The 13,091-nt window shown below is 35.6% G+C and overlaps 1 protein-coding gene across 1 annotated transcript in view; it reads left to right on the top strand.

The window, feature by feature from the left end:
* The first annotated feature begins 574 nt into the window (after positions 1-574).
* Positions 575-13,091, top strand: part of Ccdc192 (coiled-coil domain containing 192) — a 54,297-nt gene continuing 41,780 nt past the window's right edge. Inside the window, exons 1-2 of the mRNA XM_048811883.1 lie at positions 575-730; positions 2,214-2,262. Coding sequence (XP_048667840.1) covers positions 2,215-2,262 — 48 coding nt within the window. The 5' untranslated portion in view covers positions 575-730; position 2,214. The remainder of the gene's footprint in view (positions 731-2,213; positions 2,263-13,091) is intronic.

The raw sequence follows: 13,091 nt of genomic DNA, 5'->3' as shown, positions 1-13,091 counted from the left end.
ATTCTAATTTGTTTTATCTCAGGGCTAATAGGCTTTCTGAAGCTTTTCTTAATTATTGTTCAACATGATTTCTCTGTGTATGCTGAGTTACTATGGTTACTCTGAGGCCGGGACTCATGACCTTTAAATATTGCTGTCAGGAGGCCAAAGCTCCCTAGTTTTTAAATCAGTAGTTTTGTTTCAGGCATTATTAATAGAGGGTAGTTTCAAATAGCACTTTCTGGGTGCACTTATGGCCTTGGTGAAATGCACCTAAGAGTGTTATACTCACAATGTTTTGTTTTGTTTGGCTTCATTTAGTGACTGAATGTTCATATCTTGTTTGGAATGTCATTGGATGGGTAAAAAATAAACAAAGCATAGTCCTCATTCTGTATAAGAGAGTCACTGAGAAATGCAAAAACATGGTAGACAAATTATTATTATGTATATCACAAAACATTAAAAAGGGCAAGAAGAGAAGATGTCCAAAAAAAATTTGTGCAATACAGAGGCAAGTAGCACTTCTGACCAGCAGGGTCAAAGAAGCTGCAGGAAGAGGGAGCATTGAGATATGATGTGGAAAAAATGGGAAGATTTCAACAAGCAGAGAAGAGGGCATGCACATTCTATTCAGAGGAAATGACTTCAGAAAAGGACAAACATGTACTCTGGAACCATGAGTTAGCATAGCTTGGTGGAAATGTCAGTTTTGTGAGGTGCACTGATAGAAGACAAAATTAGTTCAAAGGTAAGGGGGGGCCTGGTTTATTAAGGTTTTTCAAAGCTGTTTGTTTATATTCAAAGCAATTGTGATGACCCAAAAATTGTTTTCCATTTTGTGACAGAGAGGTACTGTCAAAGCTGATTTTGATATGATGTAAGAAAAGCTATTATGTCTCTCAGAAACAAGTGTTTCCTTTCACTAAGTGAGAAATTAATTAATTTTGCTCAGTAGCCATTGATTATCTTGTGAATATTGTCAGTGGCTCTAAATGTATTAAAAAGTGGGTAAAGCGAGACACATGCACAGAAATATGGAAATAGAGAAATATATTGATTAGAGAAACTGTGGTATAGAAATACCTAGGAATGTTAAAGGCTTATTGGTTGGTAACAACAGAGTGTAATTTACTAAAATCTATGAGCTTTATTAAATGATTTAACAAATATTTATTGGCCATCCCATCCTTCTTCAAGATGCTAAGGATACAATGATAAAAATCAGAGGAAAAAATACACTGTGTTCAAGGAGGTTTACCTTTTCAGTTGGGAGGAGACACAATAAGTACAACAAATAAGCAATCTCTGTAGTAGTATGTTAGAAATCAGTAACAGGCAGAGAAAAATCAAGTAAGATGATGAGGTAAAGGGTTCGATTTTAAATATGATGCATATGGTAGGTCCCACAAAGGTGATTTCCGAGCAGAGAAAGGAAGGAAGTAGGAATAATTGAACTGGATAGATGTGAAGAAAGTATTCCTAGGACCTCAGGATGCTCTGGAAGACAAGTGAAAACAGTATTTCAAAGAGGACAGATGAATCCTCTCAAAAGCTGTTAAGTAAATTGAATTGTGACAAAAGTCCAGTGGATATGGTAGAGCAGAAGAGCTCTTTGGTGAATTTGCTAAGTGCAGTTTCTGTGGAGTGGTACAAGTGAGCATCTGATTGGGTGGCTTTAGCAAAAACACAGAAGGAAAGGATTTGGAACTCATGAAAATGTGGTTTTGTCAGAAGGGGATCAGAGTAATCAAGAGAAACTAAAGGAGCAAGAGAATTCAAGTTTCAATAAATATTACGTTCGTATGCAAATGATTCAGGAGGATGAGATGGAAAAGAAAGGAGAGGGAGAGAGAAGGAGAGAGATAGAGACAGAGAGAAAAAGAACTCCCTAAATCTGCTGTTTGATAGAAGGATAAGCTTTTCTCCCTCCACTTTTTTTTTTAAGTTGAAATAAGAGATTCTGCAGGTTTTCAGAACAGATTGTTCTGTTCAGACTGCTTATTCTCAAGAGAGCCTTTAAAGGCTATTTTATCTTCTGCAAGTAAAGTTTACATTCCATTATTTTTATTTCCTCTTGAAATGTCCAGAAATTGACATTTGGAGGAAACACTTAAAAATTTTATCTCACATGTTAGAGTTTAAAGATCTATTCGGTGTGAGGTGTGTGTGTGTGTGTGTGTGTGTGTGTCTGCCTGAAATATAATTTTGTAATTCTAAATTCTTTATTTCAGCATGATATCTGGAAGTTCATTGTCAGAGACACAATCAAAAAAATTAACGGTAAGAAATAATTTTTGTATGGTTATGTTTTCTTAAATAAAAAGGCCATATGGCTAATGAAAGTATAATTTGATTACTAGTGAGGTTTTGTGGCTATAGTTCACATTTTACTAGTAAATATTTTTTTTTTACATAAAACATGGAATGTTCTTTCCCAAGTAGAAGACAAGTAAAATGGGGAAGAGTAGCAGCTCAGGGATGCCCTTGGGGCCCTAGGAAAGTTAGGTGGATGTGCTGTGGCCTTTCTTCTCATTTTAACATGAAATAAATGCCACACTGCTCTCTGTGGCCCTATGACATTATAGGCATCCTGGGATATTTTGAAGTATTTGTTTATGTATTAGGTCATCCTGGAATGCAGGCATAATATAGATCCTGCACATCATTCTTTGGTTTAGCTGGACTGGGGTTTAAATCACAGACTCTTCCAGAAATATCCGGTTTCTTTGTCTTTCGAGCCAGCTGACAGCAAGCCCAGCTTTGACCCTTGAAGCCTTTCTTCTTTTCCTCCATGAGCTCTGTGATTCCCTCCCTGGGAAAGCTGGATCCTTCCTGCCTAAGCATCACCATGTCCCTCCCCTGACTTTGTTGACATTGAGGGGATTGTTAAGAAGTCCCCTGGGTGACAGGTACACAGAGGTTCATTCTACTTTTATATGTTTGAGAATTTCCTTTAAAGAAAAAAAAAGCAGGTTATCTATATTTTCCTTAGGCTTTCTTGATTCAATTGAGAACCCTCAAGACTCCACCCAGGGACATTTCTGGAACAATCCTTTCAGTTCTAGGGTAGAGGGGATGTGGTTTTAAAAAAAAAAAAAAGTCACAGAACTAGGATTCAAAAGACTTGGAGTCATACTCAAAAGACCCAAAGTTCAAAAGACCCATAGTTGCTACCTGCAAGCCTGTAACAATGGCCAAATCCTTTAAACTTTCCGAGCCTCATTTTTCATCTATAGAATAAGGATAATGCAACTTAAATGACCTACCTCAAATAAGATATTTAGAAGGTGAAAATGATTGGTCAAATACCTAGACATATATGAAACTATAGCTATTTAGAATTGACAGCATTCAAATGGGCTCCTCTCTGTGCCAGGGGACTTGGCTCTTTTATTTTCTGTTTCTTTAGGATTTGGTGGTTCTTATCTATTACTCCCTCTATTATGCCCCAGCATCACCATCTTAAAGCAATCAATTTTCTCATGCACACCCAGAACCTCATATTTGCACAGTTATTATAGTTCATAAAACATGAACATCTCTCTTCTTCAGTGTTATTTCAATTGTTGTGGCCCCAGACAAACTGGACATGGCTCCCAAATCCATAATAATTTTCAGAAAGGGAGCTTTTGTTGGAGGAATATAAGTCCAGGGAAACCAAATTGGATTGGTAAGTGGTTTCAATTAAAATTTTGTATTCTAATTCTAGTGATAATTTAATCTTATATTGCTTTTTTTTTTTTGCTAGAAAAAGAAAATCTAACAATGAATTTTTTATTTTATTTCGTACAGCTATTTATGATTTTGTTGCCCAAAGAAAGAGTGACCCTCACCCATATCATATGAACACTATCGTGGTGCTTATAAGTGAGCATCCTAGAGGTAGCCTTCTCAGGGCCAGCATGAAAAGGTCAAGGTGCCAATTACCACATTCAGGATTTCTGCCTAGGGCTCCCAGTTAGCTTCCTGGAGTTCAGAACCCATCCCTTTCCAATTTACAGTTGGCGTGGTTGAGAGCCCTGGGGCTGGTTCTGCTTTACTTTCAATCTTTTTACATTTCTAAAAGAATACATTGATCTGGAGGGAATTAGGATTAGAGACCTCAAGGCCAGAGCACATCCACAGTGACTGCAGCCTCCTTCCACCACACAGGCCTTTCAAAGTCTTGGAACTTGTAGAAATAGAGCTCAAAGGAAGAGATTCTGCTGGGTACCATGAGGCACCCAACTACAGGAAGGTTGTGATTGCCTCTTTTAAATAATTATTTTGAGTTTTGATAGTGAAGATTGAGATGAAGGACAAAATCCTTTTTGTTATATGATGACTTCTTGACCACCATGTGGATTTAAACACATTCTACCTCCGAGGCACCACTGAACTGCTAGGATGGTTCTTTATTTTCTCACTGCCAAGTGATTGAGCTCTGCCCCTGGATCCTTATAGCAGCATGGGAGGATGGGGTCCAGAGACATCACTATCATATGGAGACTTTTCTTCTTTATTATTACTATTATCAATTTAGAAATTAAGAAGTTGAGACTGAGGGAGGCTCAAGGAGCTTTCAGATGTTGAGATCAAAGAGTATATATGTTCACTCCACACATAGGAACCTTATAGGGTAACCCAGTGAGTAAACTCAGATCCACTTCTCAGGTGCCATGTGGTCCCTATGTATTTCAACCCTGTTCCTTTGGGCTATGTAAACTGTTACCTTTGCTCCATTTTAACATCTTCTGACAGAAAACAGCTAGTGCATATAAATCATCTCATTTGAAACTGTTTAGGAAATAAAAATTCTATTGCAAGGAAGTTTGGCCTGAACAGGATCAGGATTGTTCTTCCTGAACTGCACCTGAGAATTCTGGCACATAGAAATGAGCCATGTAAAGCACGTGATGACATTGGTTATGTCTAGTGGCACATCCCACAACAAGGAATGTGGGTATGAATCTGTCAGCTAGAATATGTATGAAGTAGGTCTCTTGTTGTGCAAAAAAAAAAAAAAAAAAAAAAAAAAAAAAAGGCCTATAATAAAACCTCATAAACCATTTAGCTTTCAAGTTGTTGTCTGGTAATAACTTCATTAAAGAATCATTATTTTAAGTGCTAAAGATACAAAAGCACTTTTTGGTTTATAATTTGCAAGGTCATTTTCATAGCATACTATATAGAAATGCAGCCTTACAAAATTACTTTTAAAGTAGCTAAAAAGACTTTATAAAAAGATTGTATAAATCAGGAAGGTAAACTATGCCTTGTGTGAAATCATAAATTCTGCTCTTTCTTTAGCACTCAGCATAATGTACTATTTATTAGTTTTGCAGGAAACACTTATTTGGTCATATTTCTGATGTCTCTAAAGTTTAATATTTTAAGATGGCTTTTAGAAAATTCTTCTCTTTAATGAGCAAAGTTTTACATCTTTTCTGAATCAAGGCTATCAATATCATTGTGCTTTAAATGAATATTTCAAGTACTTTAAGTATATTCCTATTCTTTCTTAAAATGAGAGTGACACATGTATATTTAAATGTAAAGATTTGTTGCTGTTGTAGAAAATAGATTTTTTTTATTTTACCATAATAATAAATAAGAAATAGTAACTCCAGGAGTTGGAAATAAATTAATGTTTTAGTCAGATTTCTTGCTGCTGTGACAAAAATACTTGACAAGAACAATTTTAAGGAGGAAAAGTTTATTTGGGGTTCACAGTTTTAGAGTCATTCCATAGACAACTGGCTCCATTCTTCAGGGCTCCAGATGGCAGAACATCATGGTGGCAGTGTGCGGTGGATGGAAGCAGCTTCCACGATGATCAGGAAGGAGAGAGAGAGAGAGAGAGCACTTCCACTCATCAGAAATAAAATCTATACCCCAAAGGCATGTTCCCAATGACACATTTCTTCTAGCCACACCCTCCTTGCCTTCAGTTACAACTCAGCTAATCCCCATTAGGGGATTAACTCAGTAATGGGTTAAGGCTGGCATAACTCAATCGTTTCACCTCCAAGCCTTCTTGCATTATCTCACATATGAGCTTTTGGGGAACACCTCATCCAAACCAAAACAAGAAACAAATAAACAAATAAAGAATGGATGAATAAGGAAGGAAGGATGGAAGAATGGAGAACTTTTGCCTGCCCTCTTCCTATTTTTCATCCACCTTTACTGAGTCATAATCCACAAAATTTAAAATATACGAATTAAGTCTGGACATGCATTCACTCACATGAAGCTATCATCACAATCAGGATAGTGAACTTATTTTATTCATCAGTCCCAAAGTTTCCTCAGACCAATCAGGAATCTTGCGCACCTACCCACACTCAAGCTTCTCCTTGAAATACATGGAGCCATATATATACAGTATATACCCTTGTTTTTTTCTGGCTTCTTGTACTCAACAGTTATTTTGAGATTCACTCATGTTGTAATACGTGTCAGCAGTTTGTTTTTACTGTGGAGGGGTATCCCACTCTATTAGAGGGACCAATTTGTTTTTCCCTTTGCCTGATGACTGACATTGGCCTGATGGTCAGTTCCAGTTCTGGACTCCTGTGGACTTTTATGAAGTCTTTGTATGGGCATATGCTTTCTTTTCTCTTGGGTAAATACATAGGAGTGGAATGGTTGAGTCCTATGGTAAATGTTCTTTTAACTTTAACAAAAAATTCTGTTAAACTATTTTTCAAAATGGTTATATCAGAGCTGAGGTTGTAGCTCAGTTGTGGAGCGCCTGCCTAGCATATGTGAGGCACTGGGTTTGATTCTCAGCACCGCATATAAATAAATAAAAAATAGAGGTCCATCATCAACTAAAAAAATATTTTTAAAAAAATCATTATATCATTTTTACTTTCTCACCAGCAATAGATGAAAGTTCCATTTATGCACATTCCTTCCAACCCAGCCTTTTAAATTTTAGCCTTTCTGATAGGTACAATTGTATCTCATGGTAGCCTTAATTTGCATTTCCTTAAATAACAATGTAGAACATCTTCTCACGTGCTTATTTACCATCTTTCTACCTTATTTGGAAAAATAGCTATTTGAATATTTTGTCCATTTGTAAGTTGTGTTGTTTGTGTCTTAGTATTTGGTACTGAATTTTTTTTTAATGTATTGAACTAAAGGGAAAGTACCTAGGAGTAAATCTAACCAAAGAGGTAAGAGAGCTCGACAGTGAATGGTAGAGCACTTGCCTAGCGTTGTGAGGCACTGGGTTCTATTCTCAGAATCACATAAATAAATAAAATAAAAATAAAGGTCCATTGACATCTACAAAAAATATTTTTTAAAATTTTTTTAAAGGGCTGGGGTTGTGGCTTAGTGGTAGCGCGCTTGCCTAGCATGTGTGAGGCACTGGGTTCGATTCTCAGCACCACATATAAACAAATAAATGAATAAAAGATCCGTCAATAACTAATAAAATTTTCTTAAAACTTTTTTTTTTTAAAAGAAAAAGCTATAGAACTCTGAAGAAAGAAAATAAAAAAGATTCAGAAGATGGAAAAACCTTCCATCTTCTGAATGTATAGGCAGAATAATATTAAGTGACTATACTACAAAAAGCAATCTATAGATTCAATGCATAAGAATAGTAATGACATTCTTCTCAGAACTTAAAAAAAGTATTAAAATTTGTATGGAAGAATAAAAGACCCAGAATTGTCAAAGCAATTCTAAGCAAAAAGAGTGATACTAGAGGCATCATAATACCCAATTCTAAATTACACTTTACAGCTATAATAAAACAAACAAACAAAAAAACCAGCATAGTACTGACATTAAAATAGATACATAAACCAATGAAATAGAATAGAAAGCCCATAGACATGAACCCACACAGATATAGTCATCTGATTCTTGACAGAAGGCCCGAAAACATACATTGTAGAAAAGGTAACCTTTTAAATAAATGGTGCTGGGAAAACTGAATATTCATATTTTGAAGAATAAAACTAAATTGCTATCTCTCACCCTTCACACACAAAGTCAACTCAAAATGAATCAAAGACCTAGGAATTATACCAGAAGCACCGCAACTGCTAGAAGAAACATAGGGTCAACACTCCATCATATTGCTGCTGGCACAAACTTCCTTAACAGAACCATTAAAGCTCAAGAAATAAAACCAAAAATCAATAAGTGGGAGGGTTTTAAATTAAAAAGCTTCTGCACAGCAAAAGGAAATGTGTAAGAGTCTGAAGAGAGAACCTACAGAATAGGAGAAAATCTTTACCAGATACTCTTCCAACAGAAGACTAATATTTGGAATATACAAAGAACTCAAAAACTTAACACCAGAAAAACAAATACCTCAGTCAATAAATGGGCAAATTAACTAAACAGACACTTCTTAAAAGAAGAAATACAAATGGGTAACAAACGTAGGAAAAAAAATTTCCACATCTTTAGCAGTCAGGAAATGTATCTCACTCCAACTAGAATAGCATTCATCAAGAATACAAATAATAAATGCTGTCAAGGATGTGGGGGGGAGAGAAACAATTATACACTGTTGGTGGGATTATACATAGTACAACCAGCAGGGAGAGTAGTATGGAAGTTCTTCAAAAGACTAGGAATGGACCACCACATGACCCCAGTTATAGCACGCCTCGGTATTTTTACAAAGAAATTAAAGTTGACATATTATAGTGACACATGTATAGCTATAGTTATAACTGCACAATCACAATGGCCAAGTTGTGGAGCCAGCCTAGGTGTCCATTAACAGGTGAATGAAAAAAATTATGTAATCTTATTCAGTAATAAAGAAGAACAAAATTATGTTGTTTGCAGGAAAATGCCTGGAATTTTCAATCATGTTAATTGAAAAAAGCCAGATTCAGAAAGTCAAGGGTTGTATTTTTCTCTCCTAAGAGGAAACAAGAAAGAAAACATAAATTAGAAGACAGACCAATTGAGTAGAGGAAGGGGAGCCGGGGGAGTGAGGAATGGAGGGAATGGGAGACACTAGAGAATGAAATTGATCAAGTTACATTGTGTGCATGTGTGAATATGCCACATTGAATTTCACTATTATGTATAATTATAATGCACCAATAAAAATCAATTAAAGTAATTGTATTTTGGATATAAGTAGCTTTTCAGATACATTTTATGTGTTTTTTCCAAACAGAGGTTTTAATTTTGATGAAATATAATGTATCCTTTATACTTTCATGGCTTATACTTTTAGTATCTTATTTAAGAAGTCTTTGCCTGAGTCACAAATATTTCCTCCCAACATTTTCATATTTAGGTCAAAGATCCATTTTGAGTTATCTTGACTCACAGCTAAGAATCTTTCTAGGAATTCCTTCAGCTGAAGGAAATCCATTGCCCACAAATTATCTGCCCCCATCATGAGATCAGCTTGCACTGGTTGATGGGCTGGTGCAGGGCCATAACACCTGGACCCAGGCTGTAATTGGAGATCATTCTGTAGTACTAGCCCAGAGCCTGAGGAGCTGAGGCCCTTTGAATTTCTGTTCATTTTTCCTCTATAGGTATCATCTCCAATAAGCCCTCTGCAGCCAAATCTCTCCTTCCAAGACTGAGACCCTAACCTAATGCAATCACAAAATCAGAATGGGACATAATCTAATGAATGAGGATTAACGAACGGAAATTCATAACAAAAGCTAAACAGCCATTGTGTTGGCACTAAGATCATTTTGACTGCCTTACAGAGAAATACTTCTTTGTGTTTTAGTGGATATCTGTCAAATTTAGGGAAGTAAAATTTTCCATTTAACAAGTAAGTCCAGATATTCAATCTAAAATTTTTATTTTTCCCATAGAAAAAAACGAATAATATATAAATTGAATCTTTACTTCTAGGGACACCTGCAAAAGAGGAATAATGTGTTCCCCCTGATCTTGGAATGGAACATCAGTTGGAATTTCTATCCATTGCTCAGCTTCCTATGTAGCTACTTTTATGTTGAGATTTTTCAAAACACGAGTAGCTGATCCATATCATACCTCCTGCCTTCATTCCTACCCCTGCCCCTATTTGGCCATCTCAGTCTTACCCATTTTAAATCATATAGCCTAAATTCAATGTAGAACAAACTGCTGCTACAGAGATTGAAGGTGAAGCAGTTTATGGAAAAGTAACAGTGGAGCTATCATTGTGATTGGTAATAAATATTTTCTCCCTTTGGCTAATATCAAGAATGATAAAAACTTCAATTGATTTCAAATTAGTATGATTATTTTTAAATTTCGGAAGTTATCAGTTACATATCAGTTAATATTTTATTTATTTGAATGATTTATTTCTCCATCACAAAACCCACCTAAGGTAGAGAGGCTCTAAGCAACCTTCTGGATGGATGCTTCCCTGGGCATGTACTTCTACAATTGGGGGACTAGTTGTGTCCAGCAATTGCTACACCTCAAAATCACACTTTATTGACCAAAGAAATCACATGGCCCAAAATAACTTTAAGGGGGTGGGAAAATGAGATTATATCATGTGCCTGGAAGAAATTTCAGAAGTATTTTGATAGACAGAAACATATAGCAATATAAAGCTAGATTTCAAAGAAAGAATTAAACCTAAGAAATACTACAGAGAGATGAAAAATAAAGGAAACTATAAGCTCCAGAAATTCTCATTTTCATAATAAGTCCTTGTGTTAGTCAGTTTTTCCATTACTGTGACCAAAATACCTGACAAGAACAACTTAGAAGAGGAAAAATTTATTTTGGGCTCCTGTTTTCAAAGGTTTCAGTCCAATGTAAGCCAACTCCATTGCTCTGGGTCTAACATGACACAGAACATCATGGCAGAAGGGTGTGGTGGAGGAAAGCTCAGTTCATGGCAGTTAGGAGGAAGGGAGAGTGACAAGATATAGTCCAGGCCATACCCGCATTGACAAACCTCTTCCAACCATATCCTGCCTGCCTAGTTAATCACCTAACAGTCCATTCAAAATATTAATCCATCCAATAGATAAATCCATTGATTTGGTGACAGCCCTTGTAATCTAATCACTTCATCTCTGAATATTCCTGCATTACTTAACAAATGTGCTTTTGGGGGACACCTCAGATCCAAACCATAACATCCCTATTTAACTTGAGAATACAGCCCATAAAATAAGACTGAACAGTTTAAATTGGTGTTGGTCAAAGAACTGAGGAGTGTCCTTTAGAAAATGACACTTCACAGGCAATGAAATGAGATGACCCATTTCATTTTAAAGTCTATGATAGACTCAACTGAACGTATAAGAAACAAAAGGTCCTGCCTTCATGCAAATGTGTACTTTTAATTTTTTAAAAAATGTCAACAGGCAAGAAATTTAGAAAACATGTGGCACTGGAACAGATTGTTTACAGATAGAATGTTTCTCAGAATTCCCCCAAGAGGCATCAGTGGCTCAAAGGACCTTTATGAATTAAAACATTTGAGTGTCTGCAGAATTGTTTTGTTAGGTGCCTGTGACATTTTTTTTCTACTTGGTTCCTTCAAATGGCAAAAAGTTCCAAACACCTGGCGTTATTTGGGGAAAGCATGCTAATTTGTGCTGTGAAGTGCTGACATGTTTTATTTTCTGCAAGGGTGGGAATGTTGAGAAAGCTGTGGGTATAGAAAGGAGGAAATTGTGAGATATAAAAAGGAGACAGAAGTTATGTATCCTTAGAGATTGAGGGTTATTCTTTATTAATATTTTGGATAAAAATCAAGTTTCATGTGCAGTTTGCTCATCTTCCGAAACCTGAATGTTTAGATTAGAAGAGCGAAATTGGGCAAGGGGCAAGTGTGTTTGGGGAACCATCCAGTCAATCAGCCTGATTTTAAGAGCACACTTCTGTTTCTATAATCTGAAGAAAATTCCAAACCATTGAATTTCCTTGAGAGAGTATATCCTTCTAAGATTTTGGACTGTTTTCCAGTTCAGCCTTTTTCCAAATGTAAGAGCCCCTTTGTAAGCACTCTCTGGATGCTTAGTGAAAGTCTAGGAGAGTCTGGGTGTGGGCCTCATAAGAACTCATAAACTCTCAGGGGTAAGGCACAGCCTCTGGCTGCCCTTGGTCTCAGAAGGCCAATTGGATCGCTTAATTTATTTTGATAGTTTTGTTAAACTAAAACTAGCTGCTGGGAATGATAGCCTCAGGTTTTCTTGCCAATAACTAAACTATTTATCTTAGATCAGGTATCAAAGTCAATTGGTTATTTTGAAATATATCTGATAACGTCAATTAATGTGTGTGTTTTCTGTACTTAGCGAGGTTCATAGAAATTAAGGGTTTCTCCAAGATTTGATTAATTTGTTTCTCCAAAAAGTTGAATTTTTTTCTCGAACAAAGTTATGCATGATGCACAAAGATGACATGACAACTTAGTCTCTGAAAATTCTCTATCTTTTTTTTTAATTGTAGATGGACCCAATATCTTTATTTATTTATTTTTATGCGGTGCTGAGGATCGAACCCAGTGCCTCACGCATGCAAGGCAAGCTCTCTACCACTGAGCTACAACCCCAACCCAAAATTCTGTATCTTATGAGAAAACTTATCACTCTATTTCAACCCATTTAAGGAACAGTCAGAAATGTTCAAAATAAGTAAAAGATAAATATTTGACATCTATTACAATAAATATCCTAATACATTAAGTTCTTACATATATAATGAGATAAAGACTAGCAATAAATTGGATAAAGGGCACAAACCACAACCTACATAAGAAGATAAACAAATAGCCAATAAGATGTTCAAATTTGCAAGTGTCAATTAAAATGTCCAAATGCAATAGAAGACAAATTTTTTTTAAAAAAAACTATGTATCATGTTTACCTATAAGTTCAACAGAGAGTAAAAGTATTAAGAATGTCTTTACTAACAAAGGTGTAAGAAAAACAGGATCCTCATCTAGTGTTGTTGGTGGGCATATTTAATTTAGAGATATAATCTTTAATATGTACTAAGTATATTCTCTTTAAAATTAACCATCTTTTCCAGTTTACCTTAAGAAAATAATGAGACATTCACAAAGATACACACACATATATGTATATACCTTTTTCAAAGCATATTTTATATATATATATATATATATATATATATATATATATATATATATATAT

The sequence above is a fragment of the Marmota marmota genome, unplaced genomic scaffold, assembly GCF_001458135.2.
Source record: "Marmota marmota marmota unplaced genomic scaffold, marMar, whole genome shotgun sequence".
NCBI lineage: Eukaryota > Metazoa > Chordata > Mammalia > Rodentia > Sciuridae > Marmota > Marmota marmota.
This window is presented reverse-complemented; position numbering and strand designations above follow the sequence as displayed.